The 27380-nt window shown below is 37.6% G+C and overlaps 1 protein-coding gene across 12 annotated transcripts in view; it reads left to right on the forward strand.

Annotated features, from left to right (window-relative positions):
* The window catches only part of SWT1 (SWT1 RNA endoribonuclease homolog), a 104399-nt gene that overhangs the window by 55808 nt on the left and 21211 nt on the right, over positions 1–27380 (forward strand). For 8 of the 12 annotated variants that reach the window (XR_014816495.1, XR_014816494.1, XR_014816500.1 and 5 more), the window contains one exon: positions 2394–2525. Coding sequence is in view for 7 of the 12 variants with exons in the window: in XM_013979933.3 (XP_013835387.2) it covers positions 2394–2525 (132 nt within the window). In the remaining 5 variants the exon portion in view is untranslated. Of the gene's footprint in view, positions 1–2393; positions 2526–20489; positions 20895–27380 lie in introns of those variants that run through there. The other 4 variants (XR_014816502.1, XM_084977969.1, XM_084977968.1 and 1 more) reach the window with 1 other exon arrangement.

Below are 27380 nucleotides of genomic sequence, written 5' to 3' on the forward strand. Positions count from 1 at the left end.
AGTTACATGTATAATCACTATATGACTCAGCATTTCTGCTTTTAGATATATACACAAAATAATTGAACACAAAAACTTGTACATGAATGTTCATAGCAACCCTATTTATAATAGCCAAACGGAAACAGTCCATATTAGCAGATGAATGTATAAAAAAATGTGGTATATCAAAGTGGTAGGTCCATAAAAAATGGGTTATTATATTCACCCATAAAAAGGAATGAAGGAGTTCCTTGTTGTCTCAGTGGGTCCTGGCATTGTCACTGCTATGGCACAGGTTCAGTCCCTGGCCTAGGACTTTTTGCATGCCATGGGAGTGGCCAAAAAAAAAAAAGGAATGAAGTATTGACTCATGATATGTGGTTGAATGTTAAACGTGGTAAACAAAAGAAGACAGAGAAGGTCACCTGGTTTATTGATATCAACAATCCGCAATATGCAGATCTGTAGAGATAGAAGACAGCTTAGGTGGTTGTCAGAAATTGGGGGAAGGAGGTATGGGGAGTTACTGCTTAGTGGACACAGGGGTTACTTTTGGAGTGATCAGAATGTTCTGTAAGTAGATAGTGGTGATAGCTGCACAATATTGTGAATGTACTAAATGCCACTGAATTGTACACTTCAAAATGGTTAAAACAGTGAGCTTTATGAGTATTTTTTTGTTTTGTTTTGTTTTGTTTTTTTGTCTTTTTTTGTCTTTTGTTGTTGTTGTTGCTATTTCTTGGGCCGCTCCCTCGGCACATGGAGGTTCCCAGGCTAGGGGTTGAATCGGAGCTGTAGCCACCGGCCTACGCCAGAGCCACAGAAACGCGGGATCCGAGCCGCGTCTGCAGCCTACACCACAGCTCACGGCAACGCCGGATCGTTAACCCACTGAGCAAGGGCAGGGACGGAACCCGCAACCTCATGGTTGCTAGTCGGATTCGTTAACCACTGCGCCACGACGGGAACTCCAGCTTTATGAGTATTTTAACCACAGTTACACAGAGTGGTTTGGAAAGTACTGTAAGTTAGGGGAGAAAATTCCCCTGAACCCTCACTACCTAAAGGTCACCATCGTTACATTGGTGGCATCGTTGTGTATACCCAGGTTTGTGTTTATGCCTGTATGTCAGTGTCCTAGGGCTGCCATAACAAATTACCACAAGCTGGGTAGCTTAAAATTAACACAAGTTTGTTCTCTCACAGTTCTGGAGGCTAGAAAGCCTGAAATCCAAGTGTCTCTAGGGTTGGCTCTTTCAAGAGGTTCTGAGGGAGAATCTATTTCATTACCGTATCCCAGCTTCTAGTAGTTGCCAGAAATCTTTGTAGATGTATCACTGCAGTCCTTGCCTTTGTCTCCCCATGGGGTGGTGCTCACCCCAATCCAGTGTAACGTCACTTTAACTTAACTAATTAAATCTGCAAAGATCCTGTTTTAAATAAGGCCACTTTCTGAGGTTGTGAACATACATGGATCTTGGAGGGACACTGTTCAATCCACACAGCATGTTTTGAATTTTATGTAGTTATTATGTAAGTAACTTTTGCATACCTTAATTTTTCTGTTTCATAGGTAGCATGAGCATCATTTTAACAGTTGTTTGGTATTTCATTGAGTGGCTAATTAACTATTTACTTTACATTTTTAAAAATATTGTTGAACATTTAGGCGGTTACTCATTATTATTCATCCAGTGAATAATATGTGATTGATTTCTTTTTCTTTTTCTTTTTTTCCTTTTAGGGCCACACAAATAGCATATGGAGGTTCCCAGGTTTGGGGTCAAATTGGAGCTTCAGCCGCTGGTCTGTGCCACAGCCACAGCCATGCTAGATCCAGGCCGCGTCTTCAACCTACACCACAGCTCATGGCAATGCAGGATCCTTAACCCACTGAGCGAGGCCAGGTCTCGAACCCTCAACCTCGTGGTTCCGAGTCGGATTCGTTTTGACTGTACCACAATGAGAACTCCCGATACATGATTGATTTCTAAAACTGGAATTGCCAGAGTAAAGTGTATGAACATTTAACATCCAGTTTCAATAAACTCTTAATCTAATATCTGATTTTTTTTCTTTATCCTTGTGTACTAGAGTAGTCTCTGTACTTATGTACTGACTTGAATATAGATTGATAGTATCACTTCCCTATCATCTCTTATGACCTCTCAGAGTGAAACATTCACACAGCTCTTACAATATTACTTTAGATTTGGACCTCTGGGGTTGATAACCTATATCCTTTGCATAAATGATAGCCTGGACATTCATAAGTCACTGCCTTTTATTTCTGAATAGATCAGCATTATGAGAGATGAGTTATAAATATTACCTTATTTTATAGTTAGAAATACTTGAATTATAAATATGCATTTATACCTCTGAGCATCTTTTCTTTTTCTCTCTTTTAGCATGGATGTGTTTCAGAGATTGAGCTCAAACTCAACTTTGACATCTTCAAAAATAGCATCATTTGAAGAAGCATTTGTATATCTTCAGAAGTTAATGGCAGCTGTTAAGGATATTCTTGAAGGAATTCAGAGGTAAACTAGTTAATTTTAAAGTTTTGTTTATTTAGTACTTTCTTCTGTGTTTATCAGCTTTTCAGAGTTATTGGGACTTCCAGCAAGTTTTATAAATTAATAACTTTAGATTTAACTCTTCTCCCTCCCTTGAAAAGAATCTCTGTTTCTAGTTTGGGTGACAAGAATGTTTCCACTTTTTTACTTTTTAGAAGAAAAGAGACAATTGTAAGCTTCTTAAAGAACTTTCTTTTCTTTATTGCATAACTGTAGTTCCAAGAGCAGTGCCTGACACCTAATGGGCATTCAGTAATTATGTGCTGAATAAAAAGTGTAGGTTGGAGTTCTCATTGTGGCTCAGCAGTTAATGAACCCGATTAGTATCCATGAGGATATGGGTTTCATCCCTGGTCTTGCTTAGTGGGTTAAGGATCTGGTGTTGCTGTGAGCTGTGGTGTAGGTCTCAGACAGGGCTCGGATCCCATGTTGCTGTGGCTGTGGTGTAGGCCAGCAGCCACAGGTCCTATTTGACCCCTAACCTTGGAACTGCCATATGCCGTGGACACAGCCCTAAAAAGACAAAAAAAAAAAAAAAAAAAAAAAGTGTAGGTTAAGGTGATTATCACTGCCCTTTAAAAACAAGTATATGTTAATATTTGTTAATATGACTGACTTCCTCCAATACAGTCTCACAGTACCCCAAACTGGAAAAGTTTGAGACGCATCATAGTCTCATGATGCTTTGAGACTTAATACATATGTAATTATTTTAAATATTTGTGAGGTATATAGAAAACATAATTCCAGAAAGACATAGAATGGACCATACCACCTTTATAGGTAGAAGTCAAATATTTTCCTTTGTGGCACTAAAGGAGAATACTAAACCTTGCAATTTTTCTGCATATACCAAAATGTACTGTTTCTACAAGCTCATTCAGAGATTGCATCTCATTTATATTCCCAGAGCCTAGCATGATTTATATTTATATTCACCAGAGCCCAGCATGATTCCGAGCATAGCTGGTGCTCAGTTAACTTTTGTTGCATAACTGAATACAGATTCATACCCCTACTTTCTGTAGAAAAGATAATGTGTCAAACATGGCTTTTACGCAGTGTAACGTATACAACAGCTTACACATAGCTAAGATCAGAATTCAATAGTTCTTCATAGGGCTACTCTTAATCCTGCCTTAAGTAAAAAAGGGACTGTGTGCACTTAAAAGATGATACTCAACTTGTCTTGGGATCTGCCACATCTTCACTTCCTTAGTAACTTAAGAGTGGCAAAAAGCTTTGGTAATTTTTTATTCTAATAATCATTTTAGCCAGGTGATCCATTAACAATGAGATGATGTTTCCAAAAACCCTTACAAAATGAAACAAATCCAAAAATTACTATTGTTTTAAAAATCCAGTTTTTTAAACTTGGATATACTAAAATCAAATCAGTTTTTGGTTTTTAAATTATGAAGAACAGCATTCTCCTCTTGGCAAGCTGCATATCTAATTCAGGTCAAATAAACAGTCACATTACAGGAGGTCCCATGTGGCTTAGTGGGTGAAGAACCTGACTGCAGAGGCTCTGGTTGCTATGGAGGTGTGGGTTTGATGATCCCCTGCCCCCCGCATTGCTGCAGCTGCAGCCTGGGGAATATGCTGAGAGTGCAGCCATGAAATAAGAATAACAGAAACAAAAAAAATAGATAATTACAATAGGGAGTTATTAATATATATATATATTTTTTGTCTTTTTGCCATTTCTTGGGCCACTCCTGCGGCAGATGGAGGTTCCCAGGCTAGGGGTCGAATTCGAGCTGTAGTCTCCCAGCCTACACCAGAGCCACCGCAACTTGGGATCCAAGCCGTGTCTGGGACCTACACCACAGCTCACAGCAACGCCGGATCCTTAACCCACTGAGCAAGGCCAGGGATGGAACCCACAACCTTATCGTTCCTAGTCGGATTCGTTAACCACTGAGCCAAGACGGGAATTCCCAGTTACTAATATTTTAATAGGAACATAGGCAGTGGATGAAGGGAGGGTTTGGCAAAAGATAAAGCTCAACTGAGGTTGGAGGAGAATGTCTTGTAGGCCACTTTATCCTCTAAGCTAGTATTTCACACATCCAGAGCTGTTAATTGTATGCCTTGACAGAAGAATTTCTGGTCCAGAAAACTTTGGAAATATTGCATACTGTATTACTCATTCAGAAAATCACTATACATCTATTAACATATTAGTATGTTTTATAGACTTTGCTGTAGGGCAACCTTAATTTTAGGTTCCCTGGAACCCACCCAGAGATTTTGTTGGAATTGGTCTGAGGATGTGCCTGGCTATCAGTAGTTATAAAATTTCTCCAGGTGGTTCTAATGTGTAGGCAAAGTTGAGAACCACTAGTCAGTGTGCTTATTAACCCCTTCTCAGAGTGTGGTCACAGAACCAGCAGCATCATCACCATCTGGAACTTGTTAAAAGTGCAAATTCTCAAACCCTACCAGAGCTATGGAAAGAGAAACTCTGGGGGTAGGGCCCAGCAGTCTGTCCTTCAGGTAAGTCTTGTACACTTAACGCTGAGCAGCCTGGGCCTGAGGGGTGTCAACCCTGGTGACCAGTTATCATCATCTGGGAACTTAAAAAAAAAAAAAAAAAAAAGGCAGAACAGTGGCTAGGAACTACCCTAAACCTATTCCTTCTGAATCTCTGGGAGTGGGATCTGGGTTAAGCATTTTCACAAACTCCCTTGGTGATTCTCATGTGGAGCCATGCTTGAGAAACTGTAACATGTACTATTGCTTACATAAGCTGTATCTAAAGAAATAAATATTTGCATTTATCTTTTCTCTATGTGTACATACCACTAAGAATAAGAAAATGTTAGTTGCTCTGCTACTTTTTAGCCTGTGACCTGGTGTAAATTGTCTTGAGCTTCAGTCTTCATCTGTAAAAGAGGAACAGTAATGCCCTTCCCACAGCTTTTCACAAAGTTATTGTGCTTTGAAAGTCAAGTGTAACTAACCAAACCAGTGAGTCTCTGCTTGTTTGTTGGGAAAGTTGTTAAAAATGCAGAGTTCTAGATCTTATCCCAGACTTATTGAAATCATAGTATCTGTAGATATTTTGTAGAGGAGGAAGTTGTATTTTTAACAAGCTTTCGCAGAGATTTATGCGCAGTTGGTGGGGGAACCACAGTTAAATTAATCCAACCTCCTGTAATGAGAATATTTGAACCTCTTGAGCTACCAGTAGAGGGCATTATGAATAAAAAGTTTGCTCATTTAAGCATTCATTAATCAACGGGAAACTACTAAAACTGTGTGTGTTTTTTTAAACCCTTTAAACAGTGGACATTTAAGTAATTATGTAATAAAAGTAAATAGTTATATTTTTTTTGTCAAGTGCATATGTGGTCTTAAGTTTTTTTTTTGTTTGTTTTTGTTTTTTGCCATTTCTTGGGCCGCTACCCTGGCATATGGAGGTTCCCAGGCTAGGGGTCTAGTCAGAGCTGTAGCGGCCGGCCTATACCAGAGCCACAGCAACGCGGGATCCAAGCTGTGTCTGCAAGCTACACCAAGCTCACGGCAACGCCAGATCCTTAACCCACTGAGCAAGGCCAGGGATCAAACCCGCAACCTCATGGTTCGTAGTTGGATTCAGTAACCACTGAGCCACGACGGGAACTCCTATGTGGTCTTAAGTTCTTTTAAGAAACAATCGTGTTAGAAAATGGGGAGGGCTATTGACTATGATTAGATTTTTAAACATTGAAAAACAATCAACTTTATACTGACTGCAAATTTATTAGCATTTTTGGATGCTTGCCAAAATGAAATTGTTTCATTGGATTTTGAGATACATACTCAGTGAATATATGTCAATGCTGTTTCTTTTTATCATGGCAGGTAATTTATGCATTTATGGTGTTACATTGGGAATCAATAATAGATGACCTGTTATAACCAGGTCCTTCAGTTAAAGAAATGAATGAAAATGTGTTTGTTGAACTAAGAATTTGGGCTTCTAGTTCCAGATTTATCTGATGGTAGCTGACCTCATACATGTCATCTACCCTCTCTAAGCCAGTTTTTTCCTTAGTAAGTGATAATCTTGCCTTCTTCAGATGATCTCTGTGAAAGTAATTTTTAAGCTGTAATATATGTATGTGTTAGTTTTTATTTTCTCCTAAAAGCTGATGTTAAATTTGAAATGTTTAAAAGCATGTATTTCAATTTTAATAAGGCTCCAAACTTGTTTGTGGGAAGTTAATATTGAAAATATTGGTGGGGATTTCCCATCGTGGCGCGGTGGTTAACGAATCCAACTAGGAACCATGAGGTTGTGGGTTCCATCCCTGGCCTTGCTCAGTGGGTTAAGGATCTGATGTTGCCGTGAGCTGTGTGTAGGTCGCAGACTCGGCTTGGATCCCACATTGCTGTGGCTGTGGCGTAGGCTGGCGGCTACACCTCCAATTGGACCCCTAGCCTGGGAACCTTCATATGCCGTGGGAGGGGTCCTAGAAAAGGCGAAAAGACAAAAAAAAAAAAAGTATCGGTGGAACAGTTATCCACACAGTTATACAATTGGGAGCAGAGTACCTAATTTTGTAAAAGTTGTAAAAGGGATGGGAATACTACTGATTTCTATACTTTCTGCACACTTTCTTCTTGAGTGAGAAAGTGAACTTATTTGCTATTGATTTAGTAATTGCTTTGTGGAGTTCCCACTGTGGCTCAGTGGGTTAAGAACCCAACTAGTATTCTTGAGGATGTGGGTTCGATCCCTGGGCTCACTCAGTGGGTTGAGAATCTGGCGTTGCCATGAGCTATGGTGTAGTTCGCAGACATGGCTTGGATCCCATGTTACTGTGGCTGTGGTGTAGGCCAGCAGCTGCAGCTTCTATTCTAATCCCTAACCTAGAAACTTCCATAGGCTGCAGGTGCCCTAAAAAGCAAAAAAAAAAAAAAAAAAGAATTGCTTTTCTCTCATCTTTCCTTTAAATGTATATAGGATTAATTTGAATACTTTTTTTTCATGGTTTCCTTATCTAAACACCAGTGAACCCGAGTCAGTAGTTTTTCCATGTAGGCAAAGTGTTTTAAGATTTTTTTTTTTTAGGTCAGCACTATCTGGTCTCATCTTTAGTGAACTTGTCTAGGTTGATGAAATTATTCTCAAGATCTCAAAAACCTTTAGTATATAAAGCTTCATTTGAAGTGAAAAACTAATTGGAGAGTCACATGGAAAAACATTATCATTAATGTCAAAAAACATTATTAGATGTCTGTGCTTAAATTGGTATTTCTACAAGGTTAACTGAACAGGGCACCACTTAATCCCAATCTGAGGCATACTGTAAATGTGTGCAGCTTCAATCTGAAAGCTAATGCTCAAAACAACGATGAAAGTATGTTTTTGTATCTATAAAGTAGATGATGAGCTGCCTGGTTTAGAAGCAGAGGAGAAGAAAGGGGAAAAGTGAGGGTAGGAAATTACATTCTGCCTAGATTTTATAATCATGTTTGTGTGTTTCACCTTTATAAAATAAAGTTGAAATTATTTTTAAAAATCCCAAAGTATAGCATTTAAATCCAAAACTATAACTAGATCATGCTAAAGTGTGTATATTCACTTTATCATCTGGTTTTACATGTAAAACTTTGTATTTCTTTGTCAATTTTATGAACTCTAGATTTCTAGCTCAAGTAGCCTTAGATAAAGTGGGTGAAATAATAAATGTTTTCTGTTTCATATTTTGAATCTGAGGAGAGGATGATGGAGTTACTATTCCTTATAAATATCTTGGCACATTTTGCAGGGGAGGAAATTTTTTAATATGAAGGGATAGCTCTTAAGTTTAAATGACTTTTTTTCTATCATATTTGGTTTGGCTCTTTTCAAATGTAGAATGAGTGTTAACTGGTGCCTTGAGCACATTCGTATTCTAGACGGACATTCCTTTGTAATCATAGAATGTGATTTAGGAAAGTGAGACTAATGCTTGAATTTTAGAAAGAAAGATGATTAATTTTTATCATCTTCATCTGCTTTAATAATCTTTAAAGCCTTAGTAACTTCTGTTACATCCCTGTGGCTTTGGTTTGAAATACTTTGTGTTTAGCTGGCTTTCGAAAACAATTACAGTCATGAAGTTTGGGATTTTTTTGTGTATCATTTACATATATATTTATTCTTATTAAGCCTCTAAAGAAAGAATTTTCCCATTACTCTCTTACCCCATTTTAACTTAAGAACAAAATGTATACTGGTATAATCATAGGTAATTCCTGGGAGAAAGAATCCTACAATGACAGCAGCTTTTCATATCTATCAGTGATTTAGCGGCTTCAAAGAGTGTGGACTTTGCTTTTGAGAGAATGTTTTATTAAATTAGTATTGTGTATTTTGAGAGCCAGCCTCTCGAGATTTTAGAAAGATTATTTAGAAAAGGTCATTCTTAAACTGACACAAAGATGACTCTTTAGGCTGTTTTATAGATTTAGTTAATTATTGAAACAAAAATTTTAACAAGAGACATGTAGAGAATAAAGACCTTAAAATAAGTGATTTTTCAGCATCTCAACTCATTGCAGTGTGCAAGATGTTAAGCTGTAGATAAAAATTCTCCTTAAATCTAGATTGGAGAGATTTTTCTGTGTTTAGGTCTGACCTACATTCTTTGAGGCTTGGCTTTTCTACCTGTAGGTAATTAACTCCCTTCCCTCATTTGAGTTTCCACAGTTCTCCAGATATCACTGCACCTCTTTGTCAGTCTTTTCATATATTCCATGTTCTGTCCATCACTCACTATATCAGTCACTCTGCTGAGTAGGAGAAAATAATACAACCCTTTATTTAAAAATGAAAGGATTTAGTTGTTTCATTCTCCATGCCATCATTTTGTTTTTGTTTTTGTTTTTGTTTTTGTTTTTGTTTTTGTCTTTTTAGGGCCAAACCCTCGGAGTATGGAGGTTCCCAGGCTAGGGGTCAAATCAAAAGCTGGTAGCGGCTGGCCATTGCCTCAGCCGCAGTAATACCAGATCCCAGCCGTGTCTGTGACCTGCACCACAACTCGTGGCACTGCCAGATCCATGCCATCATTTTGGACCTAATACTTTCATAATTTATTTTCTAATCAGCTCCCTAAGATTTTGAACACTTTTAGGGCAGAAACTGCACTTAACTTTTCTTCGTTTCCTTTTCTAGATCTAGATCTATGCCTGTATCACTCATAGTAGATGGTTGAAAAAAGGAAGGCTGTTGAATGAATGTTTTCTAGTTTATCTGGTGGAGAACAACTTCTTTTAGGGTGAAATGCTACTAATAGTGCTACATTATGACATCAGATGAATAGGGAATATATAGCTTTGAAAAAAGATGCAGAGGAGAAATGTGCAAGCTAGGAAAAGATAAAGAATAAGATCAGGAGGAAGGAGAAAGACTGGAACAAAGAGATTGAGGGATTAAAAAAGATCTTTATGTCTAGGACAGATGATGGAGACTCGTAATTTGCTCAGATGGCTTTTGGGTTTCATGTTATGTTTAATTGCTCAATCCTGGTCTCTCTATATCAAATATCTAAATTAGCGTTAGTGGAAGGAAAGAGGAGACCTAACAGGCGTGACTGAGACTTAAGGAATATAAGTAGGCATTTCTTATATAAACACATATATAATGTCATATAAAATATAGATAGTAAAAGCCTTTTGTGGTGTCTATATTATAGTTTGATAAACACTGCTTTAACGTAACATTTATATCATATGCTTTAAGTAATACAAAATAAAATTTATGTTAAATTAGCTGACAAAATATGTAGCATCCACATGTCAATCTGACTGAATTCTCCAGCACCAGCTGATAATTTTTTAACCTGCCTCTTTAGTGATACTGAAGTTAATAGATGACTCATAACTTATTTTTTTTAGAATAACTAGATTTCATCTTCTATATCTAAAGCTCTTACCTGTGCTTCCTAACATTTTTAATTTAAGAATAGGAAATTAGGACTTTTACTTTTATCCTAAATATCAGTGGTGTGATAACAGTAATTCCTGCCACCCCTAAATCATTTCTGGGTGTTGGTGTTCTTTTGTTTTAGTCAATAAAATCCAGTTTTAGATGACAGAGCCCAGTATTTCCCATTATTAACTTTTTGATTATACCACAATCAAGTAATGAGATACAAATATTACTTCCTGAAGGTAATGGATATCTTAATTTGTTTATAGAGTTATTTTTGTTTAAAAATCAATACTTTTAAATTTTGTTTTTGTGGCTGGTTATTTATACCTAATGATTTATTGATCCGATATTTGATTAAAATTCCCTGCTATTAAATCATATTAAGAAATGCTAAAACTGGGAGTTCTCGTTGTGGCTCAGAGTTTAGCGAATCCGACTAGGAACCATGAGGTTGCTGGTTCGATCCCTGGCCTTACTCAGTGGGTTAAGGATCTGGCGTTCATTGCCGTGAGCTGTGGTGTAGGTCGAAGACGCAGCTTGGATCCTGCCTTGCTGTGGCGGTGGTGTATGCCGGTAGGTACAGCTCCGATCAGACCCCTAGCCTGGGAACCTCCATATGCTGCAGGTGCTGCCCTAGAAAAGACCAAAAAAAAAAAAAAAAAAAAAAAAATGCTAAAACTGTAGTTCCCATTGTGGCTCAGCAGTAATGAACCAGACAGTATCCATAAGGATGTGGGTTCAATCCCTAGCCTTGCTCATTTGGTTAAGGATCCGGCATTGCCGTGAGCTGTGGAATAGGTTGCAGATGTGGCCTGGATCTGGCCTGAGTGGGGCTATGGTGTTAGGTCATCCTCTGCAGCTCTGATTCTACTCCTAGCTCAGGAACTTCCTATGTTGTAAGTGCAGCACTTAAAAAAAAAAAAAAGAAAAAAAAAAAAAAAGAAATGTTAAAACTACCAAACACTGCATTTTTTTTTTCAGAGAAGCCAGTGGGGGATAAATGAGTGACTAAATCAGTGAGGTTAAACATCAATAAAATAAATGAGACTGGGGGAGTCAAAGGTGCTCAATCAGGGCTGTCATAATAATTTTAATTTAAGTAGTAAGTATATAGTAAATATATGGATAAGTCCAGATGATCAGTTGTACAAAAGGTGTAGAGTATGTCCTACACTCTAGGATTAGTCTCATCTATTTTGAGAAATATTCCCTTGTGCCTCTGAAGAACTTTTAACACCATAGTAAGCCAGCCATCTGCCCATAGTGAGAAGTGATGCAATCAGTGTCCTCAAGGCTGTTTCCAGTAATATAAAAAGTTGAGTCCAACTCAGGGCAGTGTTTTCTACATAGAAGTTACTCAATAAATATTTATTATACATCAGAAACTTCTGGGATTATGTTACATTTTGATGGTGCAATCCTTGTTCATAACACATAATAAACTTTCTAGAATCAACATACACTTAATAATAAAGTAACCAACCATAACTCTTAAGTTGTAAATGTTCAGTTAATGCTTCATTGCTAATATTAAGTTATTTACTTTTTGACAGCATGTAGCTATATATTTTCCCCAACTTAGTTGTTGAGCTAAGTCAGGTGAAATCATAAAAAATTGTATTTTTATGTTGCAGATAGTAATTTATGCAGATTTCATTTAGCCTCTTGATAACATAGATGAAAATGTGTATTTTTGTACAGTATTAGAGTGTAATATAGTATAAAGAATGTATCAGTCAGCATGAGACTCTCCTAGAAACAGTGACATACTCACACTTTTTGGGGGATTGTTAGATACTGGCTCTGAGTGAATACTAGTTGCCGGGGACCAAAAATTCCACTGTAATTGGAGAAATGATCAGGGAAACAGATCTGTGTTGAGTGACTACTGGTTTGTTTGGAAACTTGGAAAAAAACGAAATGGAGGGTTGGCGACAGGAAAATCTGGGGAAGAGATGCGTGATTGGGCGACTTGTAATGGGCACAGAGTATGAGGGTACCTGTATCCTGTGTGAATACTCCTCAAAGGCTCTCCATTGCAGAGGAGACTCTCATTAGTCAGGTGGACAAGATCCATGGCCTGTGGCTGTCAGTCAGTCTCTTCCCCTAGTTCCTCAGTGCTTGGTCAGTGAGCTCATATGCAAAGGTACAGTGGCACCCTGGATAACATGGTCACAGATGTGGGTCTTCCCGCGTGAAAGCTGCTCTGGCTGCTACCATTGCTGAGAGCCCAAACTGCCAACAAGAGAGGCAGATACTAAGTAGTCTATAAGGCGCCATTCCCTGGGGGACCATCAAGCCACTGAAGGGGCAGTGGTTCAGACCCCTTCCATCCTGAAGGGGGCAGTGATTTGTCCTCCCCGAAGTAGACACTTCTTTTAACTATGTAGTGCTTCCCTTACTGCAGTGCTTCTGTCAGCAGCTCCATCTGTTGATTTAGGGATATGTTTGCCAATGTCTTGATAGCCCATTACAATGAAGAAACTAATTTTATAGCAAAAGAAGTGCAGCCGTGGCTCCTAAAACTGTACTACTTTTCCATGTTAATATCCTGTTAGCAGCACTTCTCATTCCAGCAGTAACTCCTCACACCTGGACATTGTGATCATCTTCTTATAGGTCTCCTTGCCTCTTTTAGGCTCCTTTGACAATTCCTTAACCTCCCTAAATCATGTTTGAATGGCTTTGTTTATTCCTTGGATCAAAAACACTTATTTTCTCTTTTTACCCTCTGGTTCAAATACAGCTTTTCCAACTTGTCAGTCAAGGCTTTTCTACTGCTTGGTCCTAACATACTTTTTTGTCTTGTATTCCTCTAGTGTACTTTGTGGTTAAACCAGATTAATTGTGTGTGTGTGTGTGTGTGTGTGTGTGTGTGTGTGTGTGTGTGTGTAGTTTTCAAGGCAGACCTAAACTTATGTTCTCTTAATTCTGAACCTTGTCCCAGTCTCTTACCAGAGCTTGGAATGACCTCTTAATCTACATGTATTTTTCAAAGTGTTATCCATTTGTCCAGTCTCAGTTTAGAAGCCATCTACTACACACAGACTTTACAGTTTGTATTGAACTCCTGAGGTTCTTAGCGCATACTGCCTCCTATTGTAATTATTTGTGGACATTTTATCTCTGTTCCTAAATTATGAACTCCATGAGACAGAATCAATATCTTATATCTCTGGTGTTCCCAAGATAGCTTGCATGTTGCTTTGAACTCAGTACTGTTTAATATTAGTAATAAACGAATAATAATAGGTGACATTTATTAAGTGGTTACTGTGTCTCAGTCACTGTACTAAGCTCTTTACCTATGTGATCTTATTTAATTGGTACCAGTAACCTTCTCAGCAGTGCTATTGTTATTGAACCACTCTTGCCCCTTGCATAGCAAGCCAAATGCTGAGACATCAGGGTTTGTAGCAGAGACAGTTTTTTCACAAGGTAGCCCAGGCAAGGAGTTGGAAGAACAGACTTCAGATCCTCCCTGAAGGTGAGGGGCTTGGGATGTTTATGGGTGAAGAGTATAAGCAGGGTGGTTGGAGCTGCAGGGGAAGGTGACCAGAGGTCATTGCTGTTCTGCTCAAGCATGTCTCAATGACATGCTGCTTCATGGGAAGCATGTTCAAAAAATGGCAGCATTAGCAGGATCGGAGGGTAGAGACTTCGGCCCTCTAACGTCAAAAGGTCACTGTTGGACAAGCAGGTGACCAGACTCTGGCCAGATTGGTTCCCCGCCCCCCCCCCCCCCCCCCGTTTCCGCCAGTCATGTTACAAGCAGAGAGGTTTTTAACAAGTGGTTCCCTTAGAAGCTGTTCTATAAGACAAACTCAGGAATTTCTGATATCACTCATTTCTGTTAAACCTACAGGGTATGGTTTGAAGATGGGCTTTTTTAATCCTGTGGGGCAGGGTTTTAACTGTCACACCATTTTGCATGTGAGGAAGTGGGATCACAGGGATTATGTCATTGCCCAATGACATGTTTATACTTGGCAGAATGACTCATTGAAATGGGTCTGATTCAAGAAAACTCACTTTTAAATACACTAAACTTTCTGACTGAAAAAATTACTTTAAAATTAGTTATATTCAAGAGGTGTTTTTTAGTTGGTTTCATAGTTTCATAGAACTTTAGAAAATTTCTAAATTCTTTTTTCTTTTTTGGCTGACCCATTGCACATGGAGTTCCGGGCCAGGAATCAGACCCCCGCCTCAGTCGTGACCTAAGCTACTCTGGCAACACCGGATCCTTATCCCACTGTGCCAGACTGGGGATCAGCCTGCATCCCAGTGCTCCTAAGACGCTGCTGGTTCTGCTGTGCCACAGCAGGAACTCCAGAAGATTTCTAAATTTAATTTAAAAGAATAACAGGGAGTGCTCATCATGGCTCAGCGGTAACAAACCTGACTAGTTATCCATGAGGACAACAGGTTCAGTACCTGGCCCTGCTCTGCGGGTTGGGGATCGGGTGTTGCTGTGAGCTTTGATGTAGGTCACAGATACAGCTTGGATCTCAGCTGCAGCTCCAGTTTGACCCCTAGCCTGGGAACTTCCATATTCCACAAGTGTGGCCCTAAAAGGCAAAAAAAAAAAAAAAAAAAAAAAGGAATATTGAATAACTGACAAAAGAAATGGAAAATATCTCTGTCTTAGAAGGAAATTTATCTTCTTCATTTGTTTTTCTAAATTTGTCATTTTCTTTTCTTTTTTTTTTTTTTTTTGTCTTTTCTAGGGCTGCACCCATGGCATAAGGAGGTTCCCAGGCTAGGGATCTAATTGGAGCTGTAGCCACCGGCCACAGCCACAGCCACAGCCATGCGGGGTCTGAGCCACATCTGTGATCTGTACCATAGCTCAAAGCAACACCGGATCCTTAACCCACTGAGAGGGGCCAGGGATCGAACCCACAACCTCATGGTTCCTAGTCAAGTTCATTAACCACTGGGTCACGATGGGAACTCCAAAATTTGTCTTTTTCTACCTCTTCCCTCTTTGAGAGGAGAGTGAGTCCACTTATCTTGGTATGGTCTTGTCTCGAGAGACAGGTGTTAACAAATGAAACAACAGGGGTAATGAAAACAAGAAAGGAAACTATACCTGAGGTGATACTGCTGACAGTCAACATCATGTTACTCGGAAGAATGGTTAAGACCTGTTTTAAAGCTGGAATTAAAATTTCCATCCTATAGAGTGGCAAGACTAGGTCAAGAATGAGTTACCATCCATGTACCACCAACTTTCATAGAAAAAAGAAATGTGCAAACTGGTTATTTTGATGCATTTAAAAATATATCATTTGTTTAAATTTTTTACTTTGTTATGGATCAGATGCTGTATTTTAGAAATGCCTTAGAATTTACGAAGCATAGTTGAATTGGAAACAGTAGTTCTAAGATTAGGAAGAGAAAGGAAAACAGTGGTTACTTATTTTAGAGGATGAGTGCACATGGCATATCAGGTATTACCAGAGTGACAATAAAGTTATACAAAACTGTCCTTACGCCCAGGGGGAAAATGTGATGCTGGAAATTTGAGGCAAAAACATACAAGGATGAAGCCTAGCAGACACTGTAAATGAATGGGGAACAAAAGAAAAGGGAAGAAACCAAATGAGAAGATCCAAGACATTTTTCTTTGAACAGTGTTGGAATCCTCATGCCCCCCCCCTTTTTAATTGGCCAATGCCTGTAAAGCAAGGGTGGATTAGCCCAATTTAATATTACAGATCTGTAAATGCAGACTGAAGATTAAGTACCAGAAAGGCAGACTGAAAAGTTTAAGAGACTGGTATCACAAATATCAAGGAAGGAAGGAGTTTCAGTAGAAAAAGAATCTGTAACAGTGTGATGTTACTACTGAGAGGCAAAATAAGATAAAGTTAAGAAAAATGTCCATTAGCTTGAGCAACATAGAAGTCATTGTTGAATTTGTTGGGGGCACTTTCTTAAGAGTGCAGGAACAGATGTATGATGTTAGACTGAAGGGGGACTTAAAGGTGAGGAGTATAAACAGCAGAAGGACGTGATGTAACTACAGGAGACCACAAGGCCAAAAGAAGAGATTGTGTTTCAGATTTCCTTGCGCAAAGCGCAAAGGGTCAGTTGATATAAATGTTTCTACTATTCACAGTAAATAAATATCAGAGTTACAGCATCAAAAAGGTTGAGTCTGTAATAAGGACACATGAAGTTATTCCTGATCCTTTTACTGCAGTCATTCTAAAAAGTTTTCTGCTTCCTCTAAAGGCCCTTCTGCTAAGGTTTGCCTTCTCATCAGTGGAATCATGTATTTGTCATTTTGTGGTAGGCATATTTCACCTAATATCATGTTTTTAGGGTTCATCCTTGTTGTAATGTGTCAGAATTTCCTTTTTAAAGCTGAATAACGTTCCATTGCATGCATGTCCCATGTTTTGTTTTATCCATTCATCTGTTGATGGATACTTAGGTTGCTAATAGACCTTGGCCTTTATGAGTAATGGTGCTGTGGACATGGTTCTACAAATATCTCTTTGAGTCCCTGCTTTCAATTCTTTTGGGTATATACCCCAAAGTTGGATTGCTGGATCATGTAGTGATTCTATTTTTAATTTTTGTGAGGAACCACTGTAGCATTTATACCATTTTGCAGTCCCACCGTGGTGCCCAAGGGTTCCATTTTTCTCTACATCTTCACCAATACCTGTTATTGTCTGGATTTTTTTAAATAGTAGCTAATCTAATGAGTGTGAAGTGTTGCTTGTGATTTGGTTTTCTTTTTATAAAGAGAAAGTGTGCTTTCAGTACTGATCAGTTGAATGCATTTGTATTATTAAAGGATTTTTTTACTCTTCACGTTTTTTCTCAGTTAATTCTAAATAGAGCATTTCTCTAATGCTTTGATATGTGGTTAACAAATTCTATATATATATAGAAGTATAGTTATAATAAAACAGTGATAGAATTGTGTCTCAGTCCTGACTGGATATGTTGAGATCTTACAGCAGTAAATGGTGGGAGCACAAGATAACTCAATCTTCTGTTTCCCTCTGAGCTTATCTTGGCTTTGCTCCTTCTTTGTGATCTAGAGAGATCCTTTTTGCCATGTTAAAATAGAAAGATAGTAGTTACCTGATAGTAAGGTGTGATTAATCAGTTGGGAAATAACATTCATAAAATATTAGGAGAATCTGAGATTGAATGTTATGTAGATTTAGCTGGCAGTATCTGGTCTTATAGTGGGCATAGGTCTCATTGAAGACTTAGAGCCCCACAGAGGCCTCAACTAAGGAGAAGAGAGATGAGCCTGTTTGTCCTACTTCTTCTGGCTGGCCCCTTTCAGTATATTTTAGTGCTAAGCATGGAACTACCCTCTAGAAGCAGCATCTCAAGTAGTAAGGTTATCTTTTAGCAGGAAGCCTAATGTTATGAAGCAAAGCAAAGAAAGTAGTAGTTGTTTAGAAACTAACTACTCAGTGAATTCTACATCAGTCTTCCATTCTGAGAAGTGGCCCATCTTGTTTCTGTCTAATGTTTTTTTTGTTGTTTTTTGTTTTTGTTTTTTTTTTTTTTTTTTTGCTTTTTAGGGCAGCACCTGAGGCATATGGAGGTTCCCGGGCTAGGAGTCGAATCAGACCTAGAGCTGCTGGCCTCCGCCACAGCCACAGCAAAGCCAGATCTGAACTGCGTCTGCAACCTACACCACAGCTCATGGCAACACTGGATCTATAACCTACTGAGCAAGGCCAGGGATCAAACCTGAATCTCATGGATACTAGTCAGATTCATTAACCACTGAGCAATGATGGGTACTCCATTTCTTTCTAACCTTGATGTCCATATCTCCCCCAACCGGGGTCACCAGTATTTAGGGATGACAGCTATATTCATTTGCTAGGGCTGCCATTATGAAATACCACAGACTAGGTGGCTTAAACAACTGAAATTAATTTTCTCACATTTCTAGAGGCAGAAGTCCAAGGCAGAAGTCCAAGGTCAAGGTGCTGGCTGGGTTGGTTTCCTTTGAGACCTCTCTGTTTGCCTTGCAAGACAGCTGCCCTCCTGCTGCCTCTTCAGTAGTCATCCTTTTGTGCATGCGCATTTCTGGTGTCTTTGTGTATCCAAAGCTCCTTTTATAAGGACACCAATCAGGTTAGATGAGTGCACACCCTAGGGGCCTCATTTTAATGTAATCACTTCTTTATAGTCACCTCCAAGTGAGTCACATTTTGAGGTACTGGGGATTAGAGCTTTGACATATGAATTTGGAGAAACGCAGTTTAGCCCATAATTATAACCAAGGCCCAATAACAAAAGTAACTGCTGGATTTGAGGAAACTGGGAGGATTGTGGTTGAATTCTTGGGGCATGTGATGGCTGGCATTATTTTTAGAACTTTTTGACTAATGGTATAGGATCTCAAGGTCTTTTGACTTAGCTTCACTAGCCCAGTCCAGATCTCGTTGCTAAAAAAATGTTTCTCCCATTCTGAATGAATGGAGATCTGTATGTTTTCTTTGGGGGAAATATCTAATTAGGTCTTCTGCCCATTTTTTGATTGGATTGTTTGTTTTTTTGTTGTTGAGTTTTCTGAGTTGTTTAACATATTTTGGAAATTAAATCCTACTCAAACTGATCAACAAATTCAGCAAAGTAGCAGGGTACAAGATTAACATTTAGAAGTTAGTTGCATTTCTGTATACTAACAGTGAAATATTAGAAAAAGGAATATAAAATACCTTTTGAGATCACACCCCCTAAAATTAAATACCTAGGCATAAACCTGACCAATGAGGTGAAAGACTTACACACTGAGAACTATAAAACATTAATGAAGGAAATTAAAGAGGATTGAAAGATATGGGAAGATATCCTATGCTCCTGGATTGGAGGAATTAGTATTATTATGGCCATACTACCCAGAGTAATCATTTAATGCAATCCCTATGAAATTACCCTGAAAGTTTTCACAGAACAGAACAAATAATCCAGAAATTCATATGGAACCATAAAAGACCTAGAATTGCCAAAGCAATCCTAAGGAACAAAAACCAAGCAGGAGGCATCACTCTCCCAGACATCAGGCAATATTACAAAGCTACAGTTATCAAGAGAGTGTGTTATTGGTAAAAAACAGACATACGGATCAGTGGAACAGAATAGAGAACCCAGAAATAAACACAGACACCTATGGTCAGTTAATCTTTGACAGAGGAGGCAAGAATATAAAATGGGAAAAAAATCTCTTCAGCAAGTGGTGCTGGGAAAACTGGACAGCCGCATGTCAATCAATGAAACCAGAATACACCCTCACACCATGCACAAATCTGAACTCAAAATGGCTTAAAGGCTTAAATATAAGACAAGACATCATCAAACTCCAAGAAGAGAACAGGCAAAAAATGCTCTGACATCAACCTTACAAATGTTTTCTTAGGTCAGTCTCCCAAGGCAATAGAAATGAAAATAAAAATAAACCAATGGGACCTAATCAGACTTATAAGCTTGTGCACAACAAAGGAAACCATTAAAAAAAAAAAAAAGGACAGCCTACAAAATGAGAGAAAATAGTTGCAAGTGTTACAACCAACAAGGGCTTAATCCCCAAGCAGTTTAAGCTAAATGTTATTTCACTTTCAGTTGACAATCTACAGTGATAATTGGGGATGTTCTATTTTGTTTTTTTTCTTTTTTTTCTTTCTTTTTTTTTTTTTCTGCCACATGTGGAGTTCTTAGGCAAGGGATCAAATCCAAGCTTCAGTTGTGACCTACACCATAGCTGTGGTGATACCAGATCCCTAATCCCCTGTGTCTGGTCAGGGATTGACACTTCATCCCAGTGCTCCAGAGGTGCCACCGATCTTATTGTGTACTACAGCAGGAACTCCTGTGGGCATTTTTTTAAGATAAGTGGTAGAAGAAGAATAAAAGCTAACATTTTGTTGAGCCAAGAGCTAGTCCAGGTTTATTATATATATTAACTCATTTAGTCCTCTTAATAGCCCTGTGAGATAAGTACTGTTACTGTCCATGTTACACAGGAGAACCAGTTCAGCTACAAAGTGAGAGAACTATGATTTGAATGCAAGCAGACTGACTCCAGAGAGACTGTGGCCGTAACCAATATATTGTTCTGCTTAAATGCCAGTGTAGAAAATACCTTGAAGGAAGAGCTGGTGACCTAGATCAGAGAATTAATGAAAAGCATATGTATGTGTGAGGTTTTTACCTTTCTGCAGGATTTACAGAAAACTGTAGTACTTGTCAATACATTCTATTTGTATGTAATTGTAATGTATACATGTAAGGATAACCTGACCCCCTTGCTGTACAGTGGGAAAATAAAAAAAAATTATAAAAAAAAAGTATATATATATTCTATTTGTATCTGTGTTTATGTCTAGCACACATACAAGCCATTTAATCTGTTCCTTTAACTATCAAAATATTTTCTTTCTGTAGAATTGCTTTTTATAATTAAATTTTGAATGTAGTCATTAAAATTACCTATAAATTCTTCTTGTTCCTACCACCAACTTAAAAAAAAAGAATTTCAGTTTTCTGCAAAGATCAAATTTTAATTATTTTGTCCCAACTACTCCAAAGTTGCTACATTTAATACCTATAATCTAAGTAATATAATCAGCCTACAAAATTCTTTGACTCTAATGGAAAAATTGGAACATAAAATTAATATTTATTTTGTTTAAGTTGTTTAATTTTATTTTTTTCTTTCTACTATTTTCAATTACCTTTTTTTAAAATCTGGGACTGATATCTCCCACTTGCAAAACTGATTTCACCAAATTAACTGTAGAAAACATATGACTTTAATTTTACTTGTAATAAATGACCCCAAAAAAAGGTACTCTAAGATCCAGGGATTGTTCCTGGTGAGTATTTCCACGTTGTTTGATAAAATTTCACCCAGTTTATCAGTAATACAACTTAAATTCATCATCAGCAAACTTCACTTTGGATGTCACTGTATTAAAATGAGAGCAACAGAGCTCTAGGGTCGGAATGATCTGAAGTTGAATCGTAGTTCCATCTATTTACTAATTTGGTCACCTAGATAAGGTTAATTAATCTTTTTGTATCTGTTTCTAATCTATAAAATGGATTTTATAACTGTTACCTTATCAAATTGTGAAAATGAAAGATAGCATTTTTTCAGTTTCTGACACTGAGTAGATGCCCAGCGATTGCTCTTATCCTCAGTGAGGATGTAATAGTGCTTCTTAATAATATTTACACCTTGAGTTACTTCTTAGCTTTTGAGAATGTAAAATGAGTTTTTAAAATAATGCTGTAAACAAACATTTTTACTTCATGTAATTACTTTTTTATGTATTTTTTATTGTAAAATACACATAACATAAATTTCTTTTTTTTTTTTTTTTTTTTTTGTCTTTTTGCCATTTCTTGGGCCACACCCATGGCATATGGAGGTTCCCAGGCTAGGGGTCGAATCGGAGCAGTAGCCGCCAGCCTACGCCAGAGCCATAGCAATGCGGAATCTGAGCCACATCTGCAACCTACACCACAGCTCACAGCAACCCCGGATCCTCAACCCACTGAGCAAGGCCAGGGATCGAACCCGCAACCTCGTGGTTCCTAGTCGGATTCACTAACCACTGAGCTACGACGGGAACTCCCTAAATTTCTGATTTTTACCATTTTTAAGTGTACTTAAAATGTATTAATAAGATATTAAATACATTCATGATGTTGTGCAGCCATCCCCACCATCCATCTCCATAACTCTTTTCATCTTGTGTAACTGAAACTCTACTCCCATTAAACGATGACTCATTTCCCACTCCTCCCAGCCTCCACCAGCCACCATTCTGTGAATTTGACTACTCTAAGTATATATACAGAAGAATTGAAAATAGTGTCTTGTTACTAAGCGAAGGGCTTGGTACCAGACACACATAAAATCCAATACCATAGCACCAGCTTTTGAAAAAAGAAGAGGTTTTATTGAGAGGTCTACTGGCAAGGAAATAAGGAGGCATGGCTATTAAATCTGTCTCTCTGATCTGGGGCTTGGCCATAGTTTTATGAGTTAGTAGGAGGGGAGGGTTGGTGTGTAGAAGCACAGGTTTCTGTTGGAGGTCTTTGGAACTTGTTGTGGTAAATGGGCTTCAGCCCTGGATTTTGCTGGATAATGGACCCTTCACTTCTGAAAGGGTCTGGTCACAGTCCAAGTCCTTTGGTTTGTGGAGGATAGAAACTTTGGTTCTGGGTGTTATTTAAGGTCAAAATTTTCTCTTTTGCACCTGCTTCAGCTGCATGACTTGTGGTTTTATTCTGTCGTCTCTGAAAAACAACTCAATATCTTGTTAGAAGCAGGGCAGGGCCAGTTTGAACTGGTTCTGTGATTGCAGTCTCAAAGAGGTATTTGTATACCCACGTTCAGAGCAGCATCATTCACAATAGGTAAATCATGGAAGTAACCCAAGTGTCCATCAGTGGATGAATAGAGAAGCAAAATATGGGATATACATGCAGTGGGATGTTATTCAGCTTTAGAAAGGAAGGAAATTCTAACATACGCTGCAACATAGATGAACCCTGAAGATATCCTAAGTAAAACAAGCCATGTAATTAATTTTAAATTTATCTTTAATTTTCTTCAAACATGCAAGAACTATTTATTTATTTAATTTTTAGGGCTGTACCCATGGCGTATGGAAGTTCTTGGGTAGGGATTGAATCTGAGCCATAGCTGCAACCTAAGCCGAAGCTTTGGCAATGCCACATCCTTAACCTACTGTGCTGGACTAGGGATTGAGCCTGTGCCTCCACAGCGACCTGAGCCACCACAGTTGGATTCTTAACCCAATGTGCCACAGCAGGAACTCCTTGCAAAAACTATTTAAAATACTCTGTTAATGTATCTGCTTTGTCAGCAGGGAACATAATTTATTCAGTCTGTGGGATGTAAGTTATGATTTATAAATATTGAAGAATATGCTTTCGTCTTTCGAATTTCTAGAATTAGACTTTAAACTCAAATATTCTAGAGTTATTTCCCTTACTTTCTTATTTAGAAAGTTTTAAATTTGTTAAATCCTCGTATAAAAATAAGCCCATTTTAATGCATTATTTAATTTTTAACTTTAGATTATTCTATTAACTTTTTAAAATTTTTGAGAAGCGTGGTCTTTTTTTTTCTTGAAAAAGAGATAGATTGATATTTATCTAATATTGGATAAGATGGAAACGAGATCTGTATAATTCAGATTAACATGTTGCTTAATGCTAATTACTCGTAGATAAATAGAAAACTTAAAGTGCATTTGTGGTTAAGAGTCTGGAGTTCGAGTGAGTATTGATTCTGCTACTAACTTCCTTTGTGGCTTTGAGAAAGATACAACAACTACAAAGACTTAGTGTTTGAATATACTCAAAGATGTTTGCCAAAAGCATTTGATAAAATGCAAATTAAAGAGGGTTTTTTTTGCTTACATATAAAATGCTTTAATGATTTTAGAAGAACTTGATTTGATTTGATTTTGTAAAACCATTTAAAAGCAAGGAGATGTGGGGGTTATCTTTTTTTATTTGTGGGAAAAGGATGGGATCCAAAGTCAAACCAATAGAGATATGGGCACCTACTACCACTCTGTGTAATCTTGGTACCCTGAACCTTGGTTTCTACATGTGAAAACTGGTTTTCATAATGTTTAATATTTATTGACATGTGCCAGGCATTGTGCTAAGCATATTAGCACTTTAGATAACACTATTTAACTTATTTCATATAATGACCTTATGCAGCCAATACTGCTTTCTCATTTCACAGGCGAGGAGCTTGGATGCAGAGAAGTAGGTAACTTGATTAACTTGGTTTTTAAATAATCTCCGAGCTGCATATTAAATTCTACTTCAGTCTATTCCCCAATTCTGATTTCAGAATTCTAAAGTGCAACTTTAAGGTCATAATAGCTTGAAGATAAGCAACCAATGTCTTTTAATTTTCTTTCATATCCCATAGCTCTTAGTATCATCTGTATTTAAGAAAATAGTATGCATTTGACATACTTATTGACCATTATGAATTTCTCTTGAAAAGACAAATGTAGATATATTTATAAATTAGAAAATGGACATTTTCTCTGAGGGCTAATGCTTTAAATTATTCTTTTTAAAAGTTGCCATTGGGAGTTCCCGTCATGGCTCAGTGGTTGACGAATCTGACTAGGAACCATGAGGTTGCAGTTCGATCTCTGGCCTTGCTCAGTGGGTTAAGGATCTGGCATTGGTTGCCATGAGCTGTGGTGTAGGTCGCAGATGCAGCTCGAATCCCACGTTGCTGTGGCTCTGGCATTAGGCCGGCGGCTACAGCTCTGATTCAACCCCTAGCCTGGGAACCTCCATATGCTGCGGGAGCGGCCCTAGAAATGGCAAAAAGACAAAAAAAAAAAGTTGCCATTGAAGGGTGATTTTAGGACTTTCATTCTAAGAGTCTTTTGTCTTCATGCTGGTATTTAAAAAAAATGAGAAAGCTATAGAGAAGGCTGACCTCTCAAGAATTTTTGTGTGGGGAATTACTAAGGCGTGAAAGTCCATAAACCATTTTTATACAGTTTATTTTTCATGTGTTTTCAACAAGCTGTACTTCTAATTAGTAAAAGTTGGCATTTTTTTTTTAACATCAGGCCAAATTCCATTCTCATAAACTCAGAGTTCATTGGACATAATGAAGTCTAAATTCAACCCTAAATTGAGTGTATTTTAGTAAAGATTGGCTAGTCTATTTGGGGCTCAATTTAACCTCAAAACAATTTTTAAGAGTAGCAAATCTTACAACAAATCCTGTAATATATATCCTTGTTTTATAAAATAACATGTATAATATTACTCTGATCATAGCAGTAATATATCTGTGAATGATGCTGACATCCCAATAAGTTTTTCTTCATTAGAGTATAATTCTGTGATATTTTGTAAATAATCAAGTATTTAAGTTTGTGCAGTGTAAATCATTGTACAGTTCATTAAATTTATTTAAAAATCATTGAATTGTTGACGTTCCCATCATGGCTCAGCGGTAACGAACCCTACTAGTATCCATGAGGATATGGGTTCAATCCCTGGCCTCACTCAGTGGTTTAAGGATCTGGCGTTGCTTTGGCTGTGGTGTAGGCTGGCAGCTACAGTTCTGATTTGACCCTAGCCTGGGAACTTCCATATGCTACAGGGGTGGCCCTAAAAAGCAAAAAACAAACAAACAAAAAAAAACCCCAAAAAAATTGAATTGTTAAAATGAGTGAATTTTATAGTATGTAAACTGTACATCAGTAAAACTGTTAAATAAAACTCCAGTCTGGGAGTTTAAAAAAAATTTTTTTTTTTTTTTGCTAATTGGAAAACTAGGCTGATATAATTATTTTCGTTATTTCTTACTTTGGATATGACTTGTAGATAGATGGCTTTACCTAAAACCAGTTTTTCTCCAAAGTATTTCAGGGCAGAGAAATATTAATTTTATTCTCTAGCAAAGAATGTACTTTTTTGTGGTATCAGCTTGAAATTTATTAGACTTATATACGAAACGTCTTGTTTTACCTAATTTTTTATCCTCTTTTATGGACAGTTTGGATTATTTTTCCAAAGCTCAGGTGTAAATTATCGTACATTGCTGATAGTTTGTTTACACTAAATTATAAAATTGGAACACACTGTTTTTCCATTGCTCTTCTAAAAGAGTGGTTTAACTTATCTATATAGCTTTGTTCTCATTTTTATTTTTTATTTATTTTTGGGTTTTTTTTTTTTTTTTTTTTTTTTTTTTTTTTGGCTACTCTACAGTATATGAAGTTCCCAGGCCAGGAATGAAATCTGAGCTAACGTTGTGGCCTACTCTGCAGCTATGGCAGAGCTGGATCCTTTGACACACTATGTGGGACTGGGAATTGAACCTGCATCCTGCTGGGGCACTACCGATCCCATTGCACCACAGTGGGAACTCCTGTTCTCATTTTTTAAAGTGAATTATTTATGGACCATCTCCAGTATATGCAATATATTTAACTTCTGTCCTTTTTTTTTTTCTTTTTTTTGGTTAAGAGATTATTTGTATTTGAAATTTTTTGCAAGAATAACTTTTTATGTGAAATTATATTTTGGGGCAGATTTTTTTTATGTTCTTGTACTTTTTTTGGTCATGTCCATGGCATGAAGAAGTTCCTGTATCACAGATCAAACCCAGGCCACAGCAGTGAACTGGGCCACAATAGTAACAATATCAGACCCTTAACCTGCTGAGCCACCAGGGAAGTTCCAGATTTTTGTATATTCCTAACTATATTCTGTATGTGTCTTCTCCAAAGGAGTATGAGCCATTTAAAAATTTGACTATATCCTGAAAAATTGTTTGTGAAAGTTCTCCCACAAGTCTAATAAGGGCCAACGTATTATTTAAAGATATTTTAAGGTTATTGGGTTCAGTTAATTCTAAAATCTGACAGTGTCAAGCATTGGCAAGGATGTGAGGACCTAGAGTTGTTGTAAAGGCACTTGAAATTTAAGAATTAATCGGGGTGGAATTTCGATTTCTCAGTTAAATCATTATGAGCTTATTTTGTGGCTCGAAACTGTTAGGTATTAGATGATGATATTAATTGTTATTGCTGTAGTATTTATATGTATGTATATATAATGCTTGCTATATATCAGGCACTGTTATAAAGACTTTACTTATAGTAATTCATTTAATTCTCACTATGACATGAAGACTACTCCTGTTGTCATTTAACAAATAAGGAAGATAAGTCACAGAGAACTCACTTAAGAACAGAGAACCCAAGCAGACTTGCTCTTCATCACTGTACTATAATTCTCCATTTTAAAATAATGAAAAAATACTTAGTGTAAGAAAATGGAAATTAATACTTTACTGCTGGAAGGAGAAACATGTT

This window comes from Sus scrofa, chromosome 9, assembly GCF_054392235.1.
Source record: "Sus scrofa isolate SSC_HxYL_T2T_F1_AM1 chromosome 9, Sscrofa_HxYL_maternal_Yorkshire_Landrace_v2.0, whole genome shotgun sequence".
Lineage (NCBI taxonomy): Eukaryota > Metazoa > Chordata > Mammalia > Artiodactyla > Suidae > Sus > Sus scrofa.